Here is a 22,613-nt window from a genome sequence, read left to right on the forward strand (position 1 = left end):
TTAAAGTAATCTATGCTATTCGCCTCAACTACTCCTGATGGCGAGTTCCATATTCTAACCACTCGTTGGGTAGAGAGAAACTATTTCCTCTGGTAGCGGAGTCCAGAACAAGGAGGCATAACCTTAACATTAAGGCCGTTCAGGGGGTGATGTCAGGAACCACTGTTTTACACAAAGGGTAGTGGAATTCTGGAAATTTCCTCTTCAAAAAGCTGTTGAAGCTAGGGGTCAACTGAAAATGTCAAAAACTGAGATTAATAGATTTTTATTACGTGAGGGTATTAAGGGATATGGAACCAAGACAGGTAAATGGATTTGAGGTACAGATTAGTCATGATCTTATTGAATGGCAGAGCAGGTTGAGGGGGCTGAATGGCCTACTCCCCATGTTCCTATATGCCCTCATTTGCAGGGCTATGGGGAAAGAGTAGGTCATGGGACTAATTGGATCGCTCTTTCAGAGAGCCGGCTCAGGCACAATGGGCCAAATGGCCTCATTTTGTGCTGTACGATTCTATGATTCTATGACAATAATGGAATGTTACACGCAAGAGTAAGATCCTGCATTGGAGCAGCTGCACAACTAACCCACTGGCTAGATTATTATCCCACTTTACTTATTATATAACTGCAGTATATAACTGACTGATACATTTTAGTAGCTGTTAGAATTAGTAGCCGTTAGAATTTTATTTGTACTCTTTGAAAGTGAGATGTTCCAAGTAAACAATTGTTTTCTATGATGGGTGGATCGTAGGGATGGATGAAGTAAGATGGGCCGAACTGCCTTTCTTGTGCGTTATTATCTTGCAATCATCTGACAGAATTGGGCTTGGCCGTGAAGCCCTTTGCGGTTGAACAACCCGCTGACTGTCACGGACGGGCTCAAAACATGAAAAGTGCCCATTTTATGTGAGGTACAAACAGGCACAAAGCACCTGTAAAACCATATTCTAGTAACAGTGACCACCTTCAAGAAAGGACGAAGAAAACCAGGATTAGAAATAATTCAAGGTGAATAGTATCTTTCCTTGATATCTATAAATAACGGATTTTGCATGTAAATGAAGCTTCGACTCCATCAACAAAATATATTTTTTTAACCTGCACAGTATGTGTTACCCTTCAGTCGAAAATCCAGTTGAATGTATAACACTAAAATAACACAATTCCAAACTTCAATGTTATTGTTGGGCAATCACTCAAGATTCTACCTTGACTTGTCTGATAGCAACAGGAATAGGCTATTCAAAAACCTGAATACTCCTCCAGCCTGTTCCGCCATTCAATTAGATCATGGCTGATCTGTATCTCAAGTCCATCTACCCACCTTGGTTCCATATCCCTTAATACCCTTACCTAACAAAAATCTATCAGTTTTGACATTTTCAATTGACCCCCCCAGCCTCAACAGCTTTTTGTAGGGGAGTGTGTTCCAGATTTCTGCCACCCTTTGCATGAAGAAGTGCTTCCTGACATCACCACTGAACGGCCAAGCTCTCATTTTAAGCTTATGCCCCTTGTTCTGGATTCCTCCAATAGTTTACAACTATTTATCTAACTAATCAACTATAATTGGCAGAAAATTAATTCCACTAATTACAGTAAGTGGACTGCGGTTACCAATTGCAACAGGTGGGCCCAGTTTTCTAAATTAAGAGTAGGTAGGCTGGATTTGTAGTCTTTCCTAAAGACAACATCTGATTGCAGATGATAGCGTTGACCATCAGTGTGAGGTGATATTCGTACTCCAGGTCGGACACCCCACCCTTACAATTTTGGGGAGGAGGGTTAATTCTGTGGTGATTAGGGTAAGGGGTACACACCATTTAAGAGGAACTGAATGCTTTCCCGCTGCAGGCACCCAGTGTCAGCAGGAAAAAATCCTGAGTCAGAGACAGATTAGTAATAGCATTAAACGGTCTGTATATCACATCTGTGCACTCTGCTTTTTAAAATGTAAATGTTCTATTCTCACTACAGGAGCTGGTTATAAATTCAAAAGAAAATCTTTAACTGGAGCACTATTTTAAGCACCATTAGAGTCAGGTTTTATTGCCAAATTTTTACATTTGAGTCTTTTAAGCTTTTATTTTTAGTGTTAAAAGGCTGAAAATCTGGGCTGGGCTGGGGTGGGGTGGGGTGAAATATAGAGCCAAAAATAGCCACGTTATATCAGAGAAAACCAGTTTATTCATTTTGAACACGGTTAGAACTCAAATAAACAAGGAAGGGATTTTTAAAATCGTGCTCAATGACAATGAACAATTATCTAGGCCATCACTAAAGATGCTACAGTTCATGGGACAAGTCAAGCAACAGCCTGACAGTCATACTCACAGAATCATACCTTTCAGCCAATGTCCCAGATTCCTCTATCACCATCCCTGGGTATGTCCTGCTCCACCAGCAGGACCGACCCACCAGAGGTGGTGGCAGTGATATACAGTCGGGAAGGTGTGGCTATGGGTGTTCTCAACATTGACTCTGGACTCCATGAAGTCTCATAGCTTCAGGTCAAGCATAGGCAAGGAAACCTCCTGCTGATTACCACCTACTGCCCTCCCTCAGCGGATGAATCAGTACTCCTCCATGTTGAACACCACTTGGAAGAAGCACTGAAGGGCACAGAGTGTACTCTGGGTGGGGTACTTCACCAAGAGGTCCATCACCAAGAGTGGTTTGGTAGCACCACTACTGACCAAGCTGGCCAAGTCCTGAAGGACATAGCTGCCAGGCTAGTGTAATGATCAATAACATGTCATTCTATAGTGGACATTAGGTGGAGCTGTAGAGCTGTATGTATAAGCCTGCACTACCCAGCTGTATGTATATTAAGACTACATTACCCATGAGGCACTAAGCTACCCACAAGGCAGCAGTCAAGATGGAAGCCTCGACAGATACTGTACCTAGTCCACATGTGCTCAACAAAAGTGTCTAGCAAAAGCTAGCTGTGTTCATAATAAGAATGTCTATTTATAAATGAACATAAGATGGTACCAGGATGGTGAAGATCTGCTGAAAATTGTGAAAAGCGACATGGAGAATTTGAAGCCACCAGAGCGTTTGAAATTCACAGGAAACATCGACTACAATTGGCAGACTCTTAAACAACAATTCGAACTCTACATTGCAGCCATCGGATTCGGTACGAAGCCAGACGCAAGGAAGATAGCGTTGCTGCTTACGGTTGCAGGCCCACAGGCGATAGAGGCATTTAATACATTTGTATTTAATTCAGAGGAGAACAGAGAAAAATTAGAAGATGTGCTCAAAAAATTTGATGCACATTGCTCTCCCAAAAAGAATGAGACGTATGAAAGATACATCTTCCGTTCTCGGACACAGCAACAAAATGAGACTTTTGATAGCTTTATAACTGATCTGAAACTGAAAGCACAGACATGTAATTTCTCTGAGCTCAAAGCATCCATGATTCGTGACCAGATTGTGTTTGGTATTCATGATAAAAAAGTCAGGGAACGTCTGTTGAGAGAAACCGAACTAAATTTGGAAAATGCGGTGAAAATATGCCAAGCCAGTGAGCTAGCTCGAAAGCACGCGAAGACTTTCAGTGAAATCAATAATGATGCGATTGTAATGAGTGATAATGCTGCTGTCGGTGCTGTGTCCTATAAGGGGAAGAAACATGGGCAGAACAGAAATGAAAAGCAATCGGAGGATGAAATTTTTAATTGTAAACGCTGTGGTTACAAACACCAGTTAAGACAATGCCCAGCGTTTGGAAAAATGTGCACAAAGTGTAATGGAAAGAATCACTTTGCCAAACAATGCTTTTCAAAAGTAAAAACAACGAAAGGGCAACAAGTTAATGTGATTGAGGACACTGATTTAAGTGAGACATTTTTTGTAGGAATGGTGTCATGTGACAATATCAAAAAAGATACAGAAAATGTGCAGCCCTCAGAAATGGACAATGCTGAACATAAAGTCAATGCAGTAAAAGTGGACAAATGGATGATCCCACTGCAGATAAATGGAGCATTAGTTACATTGAAACTGGACACTGGGGCAAAAGCAAACTTAATCAGTATGAGTGACATAAAAAATATGAAAGAAAAGCCCAAAATACAGAAAAAGTCAGTACGACTGAAGAGCTATAATGGACAGAAAATAGATAGCTTAGGTGTATGCAGACTTAAAGTGACAGTCAAAGACAAAGTGCATCATCTCATGTTTTCTGTTGTGGCTGAAAGACTTGATTCGATACTAGGTGACAAAGCTTGTGAAGACTTAGAACTGGTCAAGAGAGTCTACCGTATAAACTGTGCCATAAGCAGACCAGATGACTCAGATGATGAAGCAGAGAGCCCATCAAGGATGAAAAGGCCAAAGGGTATCCATGTCTTCAAAAAGCCTAGTTTCTCCAAGAAGAAAGAAAAAGACTTTAAGGTCAAAGAGAAGCCAAAGGAAGAAAAGCACAAAGAGGAAAAACACAAGGAGAAAAAGTCCAAAGATATAACCGCAGCAGATGTTGTTAAGCAGTGGAAAGAGAAAAAGAAAAAGAAGAAGCCTGCACCAGAGCAGGAAGCAGTTCCGGTGGATACTCCTTCTTTCCTCAGGCCAATCTTTGGTGTTCCATTAGCCGAGGCTGCTGAGAGGACTATGCTGTATGATGGGATCCAGCTGCCAGCAGTTTTTCGAGAGTGCATTGACTACATTGAGAGTTATGGCATGAAGAGTGAAGGAAACACTGAAACCCTCTCCAGGCAAAGATCGCAAGGAGACCTCGATCTATACAAGAGCAGATTGATGACAATGCTGCAACTGCATCTTGTCATTCACCGCCAAAACAATCTCATGAAGACACATCAGACTTACCCGTGTTGAGAAGATCCACACGTGAAGTAAAAAAGTCTGATAGACTTAATCTTTGAGTACAATGTAAAGCTTTGAAAATATGTTGACTGTTTTGAAAATGTTTATGTTTATAGAGCACTAACAAAAGTGTTACTGATATTATCTTTATTGTTTTCTTGAAAGTTGATTGATATTGATTTTGCTAAACCTCAAAGAAAGGGGGATGTAATGATCAATAACATGTCATTCTATAGTGGACACTAGGTGGAGCCGTAGAGCTGTATATAGCTGTATGTATAAGACTACACTACCCAGCTGTATGTATATTAAGACTACATTACCCATGAGGCACTAGGCTATCCACAAGGCAGCAGTCAAGATGGAAGCCTCTACAGATACTGTACCTAGTCCACATGTGCTCAACAAAAGTGTCTAGCAAAAGCTAGCTGTGTTCATAACAAGAATGTCTATTTATTAATGAACATAAGAGCTAGGACTGCGGCAGGTCGTGAGAGAACCAACACAAGGGAAAAACCTACTTGAATGTCTTCACTGATCTACTTGTCGCAGAAGCACCTGTCCACGACAGCATTGGTAGCAGTGACCACTGCACAGTCCTTGTGGAGACGAAATCCCATCTTGACACTGAAGACACCCTCCATCGTGTTGTGTGGCACTACCACTGTGCTAAATGGGATAGATTCAGAACAGATCTAGCAGCTCAAAACTAGGTATCCATGAGATGCTGTGGGCCATCAGCAGCAGCAGAATTGTATTCCACAACAATCTGTAACCTCATGGCTCGGCATATCCCTCACTCTACCATTACCATCAAGCCAGGGGACCAACCCTGATTCAATGAGGAGTGCGGAAGAGCATGTCAGGACCAGCATCAGGAATAGCTAAAAATGAGGTGCCAAACTAGGGAAGCTGCAACACAGGACTACATGCATGCTAAACAGCGGAAGCAGCATGCTATAGACAGAACTAAGCGATCCCACAATCAACGGATCAGATCAAAGCTCTGCTGTCCTGCCACATCCAGTCATGAATGCTGGTGGACAACTAAACAACTAATGGGAGGAGGAGGCTCCATGAATATCCCCATCCTCAATGATGCTGGAGCCCAGCATGTAAGTGCACAAGACAAGGCTGAAGCATTTGCTACCACCTTCAGCCAGAAGTACCGAGTGGATGATCCATATCGGCCTCCTCTGGGGGTCCCCACCATCACAGAAGCCAGTCTTCAGCCAATTCGATTCACTCCACGTGATATCAAGAAATGTCTGAGCACACTGGATACAGCAAAGGCTATGGGTCCTGACAACATCCTGGCTATAGTGCTGAAGACTTGTGCTCCAGAACTGGCCAAACTGTTCCAGTACAGCTATAACATTGGCATCGACCCGACAATGTGGAAAACTGCCCAGGTAGGTCCTGTCCACAAAAAGCAGAACAAATCCAATCCGGCCAATTACCGCCCCATCAGTCTACTCTCAATCTTCAGCAAAGTAATGGAAGGTGTCATCGACAGTGCTAGCAAGCGGCACTTACTCACCAATAACCTGCTCACTGATGCTCAGTTTGGGTTCCACCAGGACCATTCAGCTCCAGACCTCATTACAGCCTTGGTCCAAACATGGACAAATGGGCTGAATTCCAGAGGTGAGGTGAGAGAGACTGCCCTTGACATCAAGGCAGCTTTTGACTGAGTGTGGCATCAAAGAGCCCTAGTAAAATTGGCGTCAACGGGAATCAGGGGGAAAACTCTCCACTGGCTGGAGTCATACCTAGCACAAAGGAAGATGGTTGTGGTTGTTGGAGGTCAATCATCTAAGCCCCAGGACATCACTGCAGAAGTTCCTCGGGGCAGTGTCCTTGGCCCAGCCATCATCAGCTGATTCATCAATGACCTTCCCTCCATCATAAGGTCAGAAGTGGGGATGTTCGCTGATGATTGCACACTGTTCAGTTCCATTCGCAACTCCTCAGATAATGAAGCAGTCCATGCCCAAATGCAGCAAGACCTGGACGACATTCAGGCTTGGGCTGATAAGTGGCAGGTAACATTCGCACCACACAAGGGCCAGGCAATGAATATCTCCAAAAAGCGAGATTCTAACCACCGCCCCTTGACATTCAACAGCATTACCATCGCGAAGCCCCCACCAACAACATCCTTGGGGTCACCATTGACCAGAAACTTAACTGGACCAGCCACACAAATACTGTGGCTACAAGAGCAGGTCAGAGACTGGGTATACTGTGGCTCACCTCCCGACTCCCCAAAGCCTTTCCACCATCTACAAGACACAAGTCAGAAGTGTGATGGAATACTCTCCACTTGCCTGGATGAGTGCAGCTCCAACAACACTCAAGAAGCTCGATACCATCCAGGACAAAGCAGCCCATTTGATTGGCACCCCATCTACCACCTTAAACATTCACTCCCTCCATTACTGGTGCACTGTAGTTGCAGTGTGTACCATCTACAAGATGCACTGCAGCAACTCGCCAAGGCTTCTTCAACAGCATCTCCCAAGGGCAGCAGGCGTATGGGAACACCATCATCTCCAAGTTCCCTTCAAGTTACACACCATCTTGACTTTGAAATATATCGTCATTCCTTCATCGTCGCTGGGTCAAAATCCTGGAACTCCCTCCCTAACAGCACTGTGGGAGTACCTTCACCACACGGACTACAGCGGTTCAAGGCGGTGGCTCACCACCACCTTCTCAAGGGCAATTAGCGATGGGCAATAAATGCTGGCCTTGCCAGCAACGCCCACATCCCAGGATTGAATTTTTTTTTTTAAAACACCACTTTGATGGGGCTTACAATCATACTCTCACTTAATTACAATTAGGAAATTATGAACATCATAGTTCAAATTTAGTCCAAGGGATTACTGAAAGGTATAAAACAAATGGGAGGGGCTCATGTTAACTTCAAAGGGAATCCTGAGTAAAACGATCCAAACTAGCAACTCTCTGAAACCTACCAGTGATGGGATCCTTATTCAGACTCAATGGTCATGCATTCAGAATTCTGAATCTTTCGCTTGCCAGCAGCCACGGGCGACTTCCATGGATGATACTGGGACTTTAACTCACACATGCTGCAAGAGCGTTTCCCATGACATCATTCATAGCGCAGACCAAGAGCAAGAATTACTGCATTCAGTACTTGACCCAAAAGAAAAAATACTTTTGTGATATAAGAACGTCCCCAAAGTGCTTTACAGCAAATTAAGTACTTTTTTGAAGTCACTGTTCTAATGTAGGAAACGCGGCAGCCAATTTGCACAAACAGCAATGCGAGAATAACTAGATAATCTATTTTAGTGATGTTGGTTGAGGGATAAATCTTGGCCAGGACACCGGGGAAAAGTCTTCTGCTCTGCTTCGAAACTCCCTCAGTACTGCACTGGAGTGTCAGCCTAGATTTTGTGCTCAAGTCCATGGAGTGGGACTTGAACCCAGAACCTTCTAACTCAAAGGCCGGAGGGCTGCATTCAGTTCTTGTCCAAAGGCACAAGAGGAACCACATAAGCTTTAGCAGTGGTGCAGAGAAAGTTGCAATGCTGCTTTTAGTAAATAGGGCCTGTGGTTGATGACCCGAGTCAGCTTTTGATTGATGACCTATTAGTGCGGTATCTATGTCAGTACACTATTCGCCAAGCTCCATACCTAACTAGGAGTGAAACACTGATGTTTGCTACAGTATGAAGTATGACGATCCAGGTCCCCGCTATGAACAAAAACTGATTGCAGAGCTGTCAGTTCTTTTTTTGCTGAAAATCTGGAGTTGCGCCCAACAGATCTGTGGTCAGCATGGTACACGCTATAGGCAACGTTAGATGTCAGCTGTGGCTCAGTGGGTAGCACTCTTGCCTCCGAGTCAGAAGGCTGTGGGTTCAAGTTCCACTCCAGAGACTTTGAGCACAAAAATGAAGGCCAACACTCCAGTGCAGTGTAGCATTGTCTGAGGTGTCGTATTTTGAATGAAACGTTAAACCGAGACCCCGTCCCTCCTCTCAGGTGGACATAAAATATCCCCTGCCACTATTTGAAGAAGAGCAGGGGAGTTCTCCCAGGTGTCCTGCCCAACATTTATCCTTCAACAAACATCGCTAAAACAGATTATCTGGTCATTATCACATTGCTGTTTGTGGGATCTTGCTGTGCGCAAATTGGCTGCTGCATTTCCCACATTACAACATTGACTGTACTTCAAAAAGTACTTCATTGGCTGTAAAAGCTTTGGGGCGTCCCGAGGTCGCGAAAGGCGCTATATAAATATAATAAGTCTATCTTTTTATCAGTTGTAGACCTAATTGTGGTGTATGTGCCTTTAAGTGCAATTGTGGTGTATGTGCCTTTAAGAGCCCCAGGTGTGCGTAATGCCGGTAATTGCCACTTGGGCTATATAAGCCTGTGTATTGTGTATATCCTTTAGAACCCCCCCCAGACTTGCTTAGTAAATACCTATGAACCAACTCCTGTCTTCAGTGTCTTTATCTACACACGGACACTACAGTGGCGACGAAGTGGAAACGGACTTACCTGCAATTCGGCAGCACCTCAAGGACATCGATTCCTCCAGCGTCCAGAAGACTCAAGGAAGTTATAGAAACTGTGGTTTCACCAGCTGGCCAAGCTGGTGGCAGGTACTGCGCTAATCCTTCCTGGGCATCAGGCTGGGGCTCCAGCGTCGGGCTCTACAGCTGAGACAGGCAGCGAAATCGGAGGCAAGCAATAACGGACTGGGAGGGTGCACTCGGGAGATGGCCGGCGCAGCAAGCAGGTCAGCGTTTAGACCTCCGTCGGGAACGAGTCTCCAACAGTGAATAAACGGAAACCACAGTAAAACAGCGTTGTTATCAGTAGCAGCGGCGGGAAAGCGCAGGAAGCGCCATATCGTTGCTACAGAGAGAAAAAAAAAAATAGCGCGGGAAGCGCCATATTTTTTTTTGAAATGCCTAAGTCTGGCAATATTGATGCTTTTGATAACGAAACAGAGCCTAACTTTGGCAATATTGATGTTTTTGATAACAAGATAGAGAATTGGACCACATATGTAGAAAGAGTGGAGGTGTTTTGCACCGCAAATGGAATAGAAGATGAAAAAAAAGCTTCAGTGCTTCTGGATCTAATGGGCGCAGAAACATACAAGCTGTTACGCAACTTAATCACTCCAGCCGAACCGATGGACAAGAATTTTGAGGAGATTGTTGATACCCTACACTGCCAATTCGAGGCAGGACTGGCAGATTCTCTGCAAGACAAATTCATCTGCGATCCCCTAAGTGTAGAAACACAAAAAAAGGTATCTTCTGGAAAAGATTTAACGCTGGACAAGGCTTTCAGTGCAATAGGAGCGGCAAAGATACAGCAAAGGCCACAGGACTTCGGCACCCATGAAATGACGCGGGGTTTCAAGAGATGTTATCGTTGCGGCAGATCCAACCATGACCAGAGGGATTGCTGGTTCAAAGAAAAAGCATGCAGGCGATGCGGAAAGATGGGACACATTCCACGTGTATGCCGATCTGAAAATAAAAAATCCACTAACGGGAAAAGAATCAATAAGGAAAAGCACAGAAAGGTACAAATGATGACGGACAGTAGCTCCAAAGACCAGAAGAGCGATAGCGACTCCGGGAACAAGAGACTAAGCTCTCTCAAATTACATAATGTAATTGCCAATGAAGATTACCAGACCATTTGGGTTACCCTCATAATAGCAGGGTCCCCAGTTAAAATGGAGCTAGATACAGGATCAGCTCTAACCGTAATAAATCGACGAGATTACGAGAGGCTATTTTCGCATATACCTCTAAAAGACACATCCATTATCTTAAAAACATATACGGGGCAGAAAGTATACCCCAAAGGAAAAATAAAGGTGCCTGTGGTATACAATGGCAAAGAAATACAAAAGTTGTATTTATACATTCTACAAGATGGTGGTCCACCGTTGTTGGGACGTGAATGGATAAGGAAGATACGTTTAGACTGGCACTCCATTCAGGCACTGACGGTGACCAGTAAGGAAAAAAACAAGGATGACATCATACCTGAACGATTAAAAGACATCTTGGCCAACGCCAAAGAAGTGTTTCAAGAGAAACTAGGAACCTTGAAAGGCATCACCGCCTCAATAAAAGTGGAAGATGCAGCAATTCCAAAATTTTTTAAGGCAAGACCGGTGCCATACGCAATACGTCCGGCAGTCGAGGCAGAGCTGGAGAATTTGGAAAAGGCAGGCGTATTATCCAAAATAGATTGGAGCGAATGGGCAACACCCATCGTTCCAGTCATGAAAAAAGCATTGAAAAATAACTCTGAGGAACAGAGAAAAATTCGCATCTGTGGGGACTTTAAGGTGACTGTAAACCCGGTCCTTCACACGGTACAGTATCCTCTTCCGAGGATAGAAGATATTTTCGCCTCACTATCCGGAGGAAAACGTTTCACAAAAATTGACTTGGCACAGGCATATCTACAGATGGAGGTTGAGGAGACCTCTAAAAAGTATCTCACAATAAACACACACAAAGGCCTGTACCAGTACAATCGACTGGTTTTTGGAGTAGCATCAGCTCCAGCTATCTGGCAAAGAGCTATGGAGCAAGTCCTGCAAGGGATTCCGGGGACTCAGTGTTACCTAGACGACATCCTTATAACAGGAGAAAACGACAACGAGCACCTTGCCAATTTGGAGCAGGTGCTCACTAGGCTGAAAGAACGGGGCCTACGAGCAAATCGCCCCAAGTGCGAATTTTTCCAAAATCAGATATCATATTGTGGCCACATAATTAATAAGGAAGGGTTGCATAAGTCACCTGAAAAAATGGAAGCAGTTATAAAAGCCCCAGCACCTGAAAATGTTTCACAATTGAGGTCATTCCTGGGATTAATAAATTACTATCATAAATTTTTACCGAACTTATCAACTATTCTACACCCTCTTAATGATCTTCTACAGACAGGAGTGATTTGGAAATGGAACGAAGACTGTAAACGTCCCTTCCATAAATGTAAAGACTTAATCACATCCGAGAAAGTTTTGGCTCATTACAACCCATCACTACCAATCAGACTGGCGTGCGATGCATCCCCTTACGGCATAGGAGCGGTATTGTCCCATAGATTCCCTGATGGCTCGGAACGGCCGATAGCTTTTGCGTCATGCTCATTGAACTCAGCTGAGCGTAACTATTCCCAGATAGACAGGGAAGCACTCAGCCTGGTATGGGGAGTGAAGAAATTCAACCATTACCTACACGGACAAAAATTTACCTTGCTGACTGACCATCAACCCCTCATCTCCATATTCAACCCTAAGAAAGGTGTCCCCATTATGACGGCACAAAGACTACAGAGGTGGTCCCTTTTTCTAGGGGCACACCAATACAACATTGAATACAAAGGGTCAAAACAGCATGGGAATGCTGACAGTTTATCGCGCCTGCCGTTGCCAACGATAGAAGAGGCACCTACAGTAGACCCAGTAGAGATATTCCACTCTACCATAGTGGAATGTCTACCGGTGACAAATTCTGCCATTGAAAGGGAGACCAGAAATGACCCTACTCTCTCACGGGTCTACGATTTAACAATGAAGGGATGGCCAGCACATGGCGAACCACTGTTGCCAGCATTCTCACAAAGAAGAGAACAGCTGTCAGTGTGCCGAGGAACCTTGATGTGTGGATCCAGAGTGGTGATTCCACCCAAACTCCAGGATAAAGTGCTAAAGGAGCTTCACGAGGGGCATCTGGGTGGAGTGAAAATGAAGAACCTAGCTAGGGCGTTTGTATGGTGGCCAGGTATCGATGGAGACATCGAAGACATGACCAAGAGCTGCCTAGGATGCCAGAAGGTCCAAAATGCTCCGCCACAGGCCCCTCTACATCCATGGGAGTGGCCCTCATCTCCCTGGCAAAGGGTGCACATCGACTTTGCTGGTCCATTTATGGATTCAATGTTCTTAATCGCAATTGATGCACACTCCAAGTGGCTGGAGGTAATAAAGATGTCCTCCACCACCACGGAAAAAACCATCACAGTATTAAGGACCATATTTGCCAGGAATGGGCTGCCGGAACAGATATGTTCTGATAATGGACCGCAATTTGTGTCCGAAGAATTCAGAAAGTTCTTAAAGAACAATGGGGTAAAGCACTACACGTCCGCCCCATACCATCCCGCCACCAATGGATTGGCTGAAAGGTTTGTCCAGACCTTTAAGAAGGCCATAAAGGCCATGGGTAATGAAAACATAAAACTTCAGCACAAGGTGGATAACTTCTTATTTGCATATAGGAATGCAACACATATGGTTATAAACCAAACTCCCGCCATGATGTTCTACAATAGAAACCTAAGATGCCGGCTGGATTTGGTCAAGCCCAACATCCGAAGGGACGTGGAGAACCGGCAGTTTCAGGGCATGAATGAAAGGCCAACTAGGGCCTTCCAGATAGGCCAACCGGTTTTGGCCCGGGACTACCGTACCGAGAAATGGCAGCCTGGAACTATCTGCACACGACTAGGACCACTGATGTATACCGTGGACATCGGAGAAAGCATAATAAGGCGCCATGCTGACCAAATCATCAAGTCATCCGAAAAGGGACAACCTACACCACCACGCTATACATCTAACGATGAAGTAGAGATACCCATATCTACCTCCGATCCGGTGATACTGGAACCCGATGAACCCGAAACTGGCCTTCAAGCCGAATCAGCCTTGCCAGAAGAACCTACTACACCACCAGAAACTACTACACCCCCGAGGCGTTATCCGGACCGAGTCAGGAAGCCTCCTGAGAGACTAACTTATAATTAATTAATACAGCAATGTATATTATTTTGCATATAACATGTAATTAATAATTACTTAAAATATGATGTACTAGTTAGCTAGAAGGGGAGGAATTGTGGTGTATGTGCCTTTAAGAGCCCCAGGTGTGCGTAATGCCAGTAATTGCCACTTGGGCTATATAAGCCTGTGTATTGTGTATATCCTTTAGAACCCCCCCCAGACTTGCTTAGTAAATACCTATGAACCAACTCCTGTCTTCAGTGTCTTTATCTACACACGGACACTACACTAATTATTGCTAAGTAAACAATGGTAACCAAGGGATGAGGGTTCCCTACAAATGTAGCAGGAAATCATTTATTTTGAACCAATTCACCAACCAAAAAAAATCTACAAATTTATTGGTGGAATGGGAAAAAAATTACTTTCTGATCATCCTTAAATATTCATTATAGCAGAGCAGCATTTTGCGACCTCTCCCTTCAATACTGACTATTTTGTGGTGATGGTATTGTGCAAACAGTGCATAAATAATTTAAGGATTTGTAATGGAAGGGAATTGACATGGGATTTGTATTTCCACAATACGTATTACTTGGCCTCACAAGTGGGAATAAAAATCCTATTTCTTTGTCATCCAGAATGTTTTCTGATTATAATAACTGTCGGCGCTTTATAAATAAGTAATTGAGTTTGTTTATATTTTATTTTAAAGAGGAGTATTATGAACGCAGAGGGACATTTAATATTCTCATTTATATCATGTGAGCTACCGGTCGCCTCTCTTTAGAGGGACCTGCCGATCGCTTTTGTAAACGGCCTTAGTGTAGATATTAACTGCTGACTTTACAAAGGGCGTTCTTCGCCTCAGATGCAATTCCTATCATCGACAGGTCACAGAGCGAACGTGATCCAGCAGTTCTGCAACTTGAAGACCTATCAAAAATTCCAACAACTTTTGTTTTAAAATTGTTAATTGGTTGCTGTACAGAAAGAAAAGCCACTGTCTCAGTTTCACATTAGCACGTCTGCGCGCACAAGAGGCTGTATACGTGACCGAGAAGCAAAGACAGACAAGACCTTTGGTTACTGAACAAGTCGTCTTTGCGGGAAAATCTAGTGGACAGGTACAAAAAATAATTTAAAATGCTAATGGAACGTTGGCCTTTATCTCAAGGGGGCTGAAATGCTGGAAGTTATGCTTCAGTTGTACAGAGCTCTGGTTAGACTGTATCTAGTGTACTGCGTTCAGTTCTGGGCACCGCACCTCAGGAAGGATATACTGTACTGGCCTTGGATGGGGTGCAGTGCAGATTCACTTGAATTATACCAGGGCTAAAAGGGTTAAATTGATGACAGGTTGCATAGACTAGGTCTGTATTCCCTTGAGTACAGAAAATTAAGGGGTAATATAATTGAGGTGTTTAAGATTATTAAGGTAGATAGAGAGAAACACTTTCCTCTGGTGGGGGGAGCCCAGAACAGGTGGCATAATCTTAAAATTAGAGCTAGGCCGTTCAAGGGTGATGTCAGGAAACACTTCGTCACACAAAGGGTAGTGGAAATCTGGAACTCTCTCCCCCAAAAAGCTGTTGAGGCTGGAGGTCAATTGAAAATTTCAAAACTGAGATTGATAGGTTTTTGTAAGGTAAGAGTATTAAGGGATATGGAACCCAAGGCGGGCAGATGGAGTTAAGATACAGATCAGCCATGATCTAACTGAATGGCGGAACATGCTCGAGGGGCTGAATGGCCTAATCCTGTTCCTATGTATCATATTGCACCAATCTGCGGTAATAAGTGGTGAACGGAAAGCAGAGATTTATTCATGTATTTCTTTCCAAAAAGACATTGTATATAGCATGAGGAAAGGATTCAACAGAATCATAAACCACACAAAGAAAAAAAAATCACTGTATATTAGCTCTGCTCTGAAAAATTAATTTGTTGTGACCTTGTCTATAGATTTTTTTTAAATTAATAGCAGCAATGTGGAGTTGAAGTCATCGTGCCTGTCATATAAACAAATGTTGGCTATTATACCACAAGCGGTTTATTATAGGAGTGATTCTCATGAATATTGAAAACCTACAGCTCAAAAGAAATGAAACTGCTCATGAGATACCAGTTTCTCCTCATGCGTGAAATAAGCCAGTAATCAACTGCTAGCGATATGAGGGAGGAGAGGAATGGTAAGATAAACCATGTCTATAACCCTGTCTTCAGTGAGCCAAAGTGCCTTTGTGATATATACACTTGCCATCTCAATAGCATAAAGATTTGGCTCTGCAACTGAAAAATAGTTTCCATGTTAAAATATATCTAGTGAATCATGCAAAAATGAATTACTAGAATAATACATGAATTGCAAACCATCCCCGATACACCTCTGGGCCTGACCCCACCATGTCAGTTTTGGTCTCCTTACCTAAGGAAGGATACACTTGCCTTAGAAGGAGTGCAACAAAGGTTCACCAGACTGGTTCCTGGGATGGGGGGATTGTCCTATGAGGAGAGATTGAGTAGACTAGGCCTATATTTGCTAGAGTTTAGAAGAATGAGATGTGATCGCATTGAAACGTATAAAATTCTTAAGGGGCTTGCCAGGGTAGATGACGAGAGGATGTTTCCCTGCTTGGGGAAACTAGAACCAGGGGTCACAGTCTCAGAATAAGGGGTTGGCTATTTAGGACTGAGATGAGGAGAAATTTATTAACTCAGATAGTTGTGAATCTTCGGAATTTTCTACTGCAGAGAGCTGTGGATGCTGAGTCGTTGAATATATTCAAGAGAGATCGATAAATTTTTGGATACTAAGGGAACCAAGGGTTTTGGGGATAGAGTGGGAAGGTGGAGTTGAGGTAGAAGATCAGCCACGATCTTATTGAATGGCGGAGCAGGCTCAAAGGGCTGAATGGCCTACTCCTGCTCCTATTTCTTATGTCATTCAGTCATTGTCACAAACCCTTTCCTCAACACTTATCCTAGCCCCAAACTGCAAATTATTAATACTGCTCTTCGAACATGCACACAGTGTCTTATCACACTGAAATGTCAGAAAGTGCTTCACGTAGTGAATTATTTTATGAGTGCAGTGACTTGTTATGTAGGCAAATGAGGCAACCAAGCAGGACACTGGGAGAATCATAGAATCATACAGCGCAAAAGGAGGCCATTCAGCCCATCGTGCCTGTGCTGGCTCTCTGAAAGAGCTATCCAATTAGTCCCACTCCCTGCTCTTTCCCCATAGCCCTGAAAATGTATCCTGTTTTAGTATATATTCAATTCCCTCTTGAAAGTTACTACTGAATTTGCTTCCACCGCCCTTTCAGGCAGTGCATTCCAGATCATAACCACTCGCTGTGTCTTCTCTCCCCTGGCCTTTTTGCCAATTTTCATAAGTCTGTGTCATTTGGTTAGCGACCCTCCTGCCAGTGAAAACAGCTTCTCCCTATCTACCCTATTAAGGCACCTCATGATTTTGAGCACTTCTATTAAATCTCCCCTTAACCTTCTCTGCTCTAAAGGAGAACAATCCCAGCTTCTCCAGTCTCTTCACGTAACTTAAGTTCCTCACCCCTAGTACCATTCTGGTAAAGCTCCTCTGCATTCTCTCTAAGGCCTAGACATATCTTCTAAAGTGTGGTCCCTAAAATTGGACACTACTCTAGATGAGGCCTAATCAGTGATTTATAATGGTTTACCATAACTTCCTTGCTTTTGTATTCTATGCCTCTAATATTAAACTCATTAACAGCCTTATCGACTTGTCCTGCCAGCTTCAAAAATGTGTGTATGTGAACACCATAGATCTCTCTGTTCCTGTACCTCCTTTAAAGTTTCACCATTTAGTTTATATTGCCTCTCCTCATTTTTCCTTCCAAAATGCATCAATGAAGTCCCTTCTCTTATTTGAACAGTGGCATTGGATCTTTTAACACCCACCAGAACAGGCAAACAGGACCATGGCTTATAATTATAATAAAAAGGATATAGAGGCACTGAAGAGGGTGCAAAAAAGATTTACAAGGATGATACCAGAACTGCGAGGGTATACATATCAGGAAAGGATGTACAGGCTGAGTCTCTTGTCAATTCCACCTTGCTCAAAATGAACTGATTCAATGATGCTGTTGGTTGAATCCCAACCACGGTCTCTGCATCAGCTCTTAATACACGGCATTGTTAAGAAGGTCAGTTTAAAAGGAAAATGAGGAATATAAGAAGTTTGAAATGTAATGGAGAAATGCTGAATACCGAATTTAAATAGGGTCATGTTGTACTGTAATTTCACAATCAATTCCAATGTGTCGTGATTGCATTCTGGTTTCATAATCCTTTATCACAGTAATAAAGTAATGGGCTAGGAGTGATAACCTGGGAGCACCAGACGTAGGAAAAGTCAAATGCGAGATTTCCAGGAAGATTTGAGAGGATGAGAGGGCGAGAGTATCTGGAAATCTGGAACTCTCGCCTCCAAAAAGCTTTTGAGGCTGGGGGACAACTGAAAATTTCAAAACGGAGAATGAAAGATTTTTGTTAGGTAAGGGTATTAAGGGATATGGAACCAAGCCGGGTAAATGGAGTTAAGATACAGATCAGCCATAATCTAATTGAATGGTGGACCAGGATCGAGGGGCTGAATAGCCAACTCCTGCTCCTATGTTTCTAAGAATTTGTGTAACGGGAAGTAGGTACAGAAACATATGCTGTGGCTCTCATTAACTACAAAACCAATTTAGGAAGTATGCCACTAAAGAGAATTTATTGACCCAAGGTGTTAATTTTCATATATTGAAGGGTTTCTGGACTACAATCTTACACCCCAGAGACAGACAACCTACATCTGACAGTGCGTTAACAGTCAGATTTGATATTCAAGTAAAGGAACTAGAAAGGTGGCAAAATGGTCTACTGCCTTCCCATTAGTTTGGGTACCTAATTATAACAAACTCAGCTGGCATCATGGACCATGAAGTGGCCAAGAGAAAACATACAGGAGGAAAAATCCTCGGGTTCTTTTTCTATAATGTGAAATCAGCCTATAATAAAACATTCAAACCATTAAAAAAATGTGTGTAACAGAATGCTTACCATCATCTGGAATTTCTGGTCCATCGTAGGACTTGTCAATTGCAGCTCTGAAGCTCTCGTTGCAACCCCGGCCTCGGACCATGTGAGGTCGGGGTCTGTGGAAGGGAAGCTCGTTCTTCCTGACCTCAGCAACAGCTGTTTGCAAACTCTCAAGAGAGCTAGACTTCTTCAAACCCAGCATGGGGCCCACATCATTCCCCGTGGAGTCTGCTTGAAGAAATAAAAACAATATTGCACACGTGTGACCCAAAATCCAGTGTCTCCATTGACACCACTGTATCAACCAATGAGTTGGAGGCAGGGCGGGACTTACAGCAGGACTCACAGGAAACAGTCTATTTTATAGCAAACAAAGTCTATTTATTCAGCAAACAGAGTCTATTTAGCGTTCTACAGCAGTCTACAGAGTCTATTTAAAGAGTCTCTATGAACTACAGCAAACAGAACTCGTGACCGAAACTGCAGCAAAGTCTCCCTATAAAAGCAGGATTATTTCTCCAGTAAAATGGAGTGAATGGTGGGTAGTTACAAAATACATATTGATCAGTTTTCCAGCAAAATGCAGTGAGTGGAGGATGTTACACACAAATTATGTGCGTAAATCAATCCCTTACAACAGTCACTTACAGCACTGTGGTCTCCAGGCATGCTTGATGGGGGAAATTACCCAATCATCTCCATTCTAGCCAGGAATAGTGGTGTCACAATATGCAGCCTCCAAGATTAGGCATCTTATTTTTCCCCAAGAATACAAACAGTTGCTTTGTTTTTTGTTTTTATTAACCATTACCAACTAGCTGCACTTTGCAAGTTGGAATGCTTTAGGGAATTCAGCTCAGCAACTCAACTAGGTGTTAGCTGTGGCTCAATAGTCAGAAAGTTGTGGCTTCAAGTCCCTCTCTAGAGGCTTGAGCACAAAAATCTACACTGACACTCCCAGTGCAGTACTGAGGGAGTGCTGCACCATCATAGGAACAGGAGTAGGCCATTTAGCCTCTCAAGAATACTCCACCATTCAATAAGATCATGGCTGATCTGTGATCTAACTCCATAGACCTGCCTTGCCCCATATCCCTTGATACCTTTGGTTAACAAAAATCTATCAATCTCCGTTTTAAAATTAACAACTGATCTAGCATCAAGTGCCATTTGTGGAAGAGAATTCCAAACTTTTATCACCCTTTGCGTGTAGAAGTGTTTCCTAACTTCACTCCTGAAAGGTCTGGCTCTGATTTTTAGACTATGTCCTCTACTTCTAAACTCCCCAACCAGCAGAAATAGTTTCTCTCCATCTACCCTATCAGTTCCCCTTAATATCTTGAAAACTTCGATCAAATCAACCCTTAACCTTCTAAATTTCAGGGAATACAACCCTAGTTTGTGTAATCTCTCCTCATAACTTAACCCTTGGAGTCTGGGTATCATTCTGGTAAATCTACGCTGCACTCCCTCCAAGGCCAGTATATCCTTCCTAAGGTGTGGTGCCCAGAACTGAACAAAGTACTCCAGGTGTGGTCTAACCAGGGCTTTGTATAGCTGCAGCATAACTTCTACCCCCTTGCACTCTAGATATAAAGGCCAACATTCCATTAGCCTTTTTGATTATTTTCTGTACCTGTCCATGACATTTCAACGATCTATGTACATGGACCCCTAAGTCTCTTTGGACCTCCACAATTTCTAGCTTTTCACTAAAGTACTCTGTTCTGCCGGAGGTGCCGTTTTTCAGATGAGGCGTTAAACCGAGGCCCCGTCAGGTGGACATAAAAGATGCCATGGCATTATTTGGAAGAAGAGCAGGGCAGCTCTCCCCGGTCTCCTGGCCAATTTTTATCCCTCAATTAACATCACTAAAACAGGTTATCTGGTCATCATCACATTGCTGCTTGCTGTGTGCAAATTGGCTAATTGGGAGATTGCTATAAAAAAAGGGGGAACAAGTGATTTTTATTCTCTGTTGTACCATTTTAGCACAACAGGTATGATATAAAGAATTTTTTTTGAAATATTTTAAAATTGATATGAGAGTTTACACACAAAGGCTTTGCGACTGATGTATTTATTCCAGCAGTCAGCAGCTTCAATGAACATCCCTACCAGAGATCCAGTCTGTAGCAAATTAAATGAACATATAATTATTCTGTGGTTTACTGAGGTTAGTCAATAAAATAGTCTACCCCAGTCTACAAACCGTGATATAGGACAGCAACAATCTTATACAGATTGCAAGGCACTTTAGCTGCTTGTCACAGCTTGGGAATAATGGTCAACTGTACAGTCTATTAGAGAAGCCTACACAGACTGTAATTACATATAGCTTTAGTGTTCCCTATCTTAGTGAGTTATTCCTACTCACTGCTTTCTCTCTGTCTTGTTAATAACACTCATCACTTGTTTGGGGCGGGGGGGGAGGGGGAGGAGCTATATTTCCTTGCCCCCAGCAAAATCTCTGATAATTCGATAAGAGGAAGAGCTGGATGGCATGAGCACACATGTGGAAGTTGGCCCCATGTTTCTGGATGATATCGTCGAGGGGTAACATGTAAACAAAGGGAGGTGACCACAGCACGCACTATTTTGACAATGAGCAGGGGCGTTCTCCCCGGTGTCCTGGCCAATATTTATCCCTCAACCAACATCACTAAAAACAGATTATCTGGTCATTATCACACAGGGATACATGTTTGTGGGAGCTTGCTGTGTGTAAAATGGCTGCCACATTTCCTTCATTGCAACAGTGACTACACTACAAAAAAAGTGCTTAATTGGCTGTAAAGCACTTTGCGACGTCCCATGGTCATGAAAGGTGCTATATAAATGCAAGTTCTTACTTTTCTTTCTTTATTGTTATTTTCCAATTCCACTGTATGGCACAGACACATGGAAAGTTTATTCTGGTGACATTCAGGTTTGATGCCTAAATCAATATTATACATACACTTTCACATGCACTGCTGAGAGCTGCTTTGAGCTGAGCACAGACTATGGGCTGGATTTTGTCAATGGGGATGTGATGGAGGCGGGTCTCCCACTTTTTGGGTTATAGTCCCACCTCCATCGACTTGTAGCCAACCCACGCTATTTTCTCTTGATTGACCTTGTTAAGCCCGCCCAGCGGGCTCAGCAGACCAATTAAGGGACACCTGGTTACTGGTGGCGTCAGTGATTGACATTTCATCTGTCAAGAGCTTTTGACAGTTGAAAAATCAGCGTTTGACAGCTCTGTGAAGCTGTCAAACACTGACAATCTGTCTTCTAACTTGAGTCCTTCTACTCAGACTAAGTTAGAGAGCTCTCCAGACCAGAAAACAGAATGCTGCAGCTTTTGACAGTTCAGCGGCCATTCTGCTTTCTGTGCCGGTGAACTGAGGGACTCCCGAGAACTGAAGGAAGCCTGCAGGAGAAAGTAAAGATAAGTAAAACTTATTAAAACACTTTACACTTACCTCACACACTTACCTCTGCATACATGCACCCATCACTCACCTGCACAACAGACATCTCGACCCCTCCAACCCCTTCAGACTGACGGTCCGCCTCACTAACTTGGCGTGGTTCGGAGCCGTCGGGAAGCCCACACTTCAGGGCTAAAAATAGGGATTAGGCAAAAAACTGCCCGTTAACTACCTGTTAACAGGCAGTTAATTGGCACTAATCCCCTTCCCGCCTCGGGGAGGTGGCTCCCAGCACAGGTCGGATACCCACCTCCTGGGACATTGGCACGGAGGCGGGATGGGTTCCTGCCCCCGATTCTGCAATTTTCCCACCACTCCCGCCTCCAACGGGCTTGGAAATTGGAGCCCTAAGTATCAATGGCTCATTTGCAGGCAGTAGATTCATTGACATTGGCAATTTTTAT

The 22,613-nt window shown here is 43.4% G+C and overlaps 1 protein-coding gene across 2 annotated transcripts in view; it reads right to left on the reverse strand.

Moving 5' to 3' along the window:
- LOC147119992 (partitioning defective 3 homolog B-like) overlaps positions 1-22,613 on the reverse strand; it is a 1,739,115-nt gene that overhangs the window by 573,978 nt on the left and 1,142,524 nt on the right. For both annotated transcript variants that reach the window (XM_085985464.1, XM_085985463.1), the window contains exon 17: positions 18,755-18,961. In XM_085985464.1, the coding sequence (XP_085841590.1) occupies positions 18,755-18,961 (207 nt within the window). The remainder of the gene's footprint in view (positions 1-18,754; positions 18,962-22,613) is intronic.

This window comes from Somniosus microcephalus, chromosome 4 (genome assembly GCF_052327205.1).
Source record: "Somniosus microcephalus isolate GS21.2 chromosome 4, FLI_Smic_1.0, whole genome shotgun sequence".
Taxonomy (NCBI): domain Eukaryota; kingdom Metazoa; phylum Chordata; class Chondrichthyes; order Squaliformes; family Somniosidae; genus Somniosus; species Somniosus microcephalus.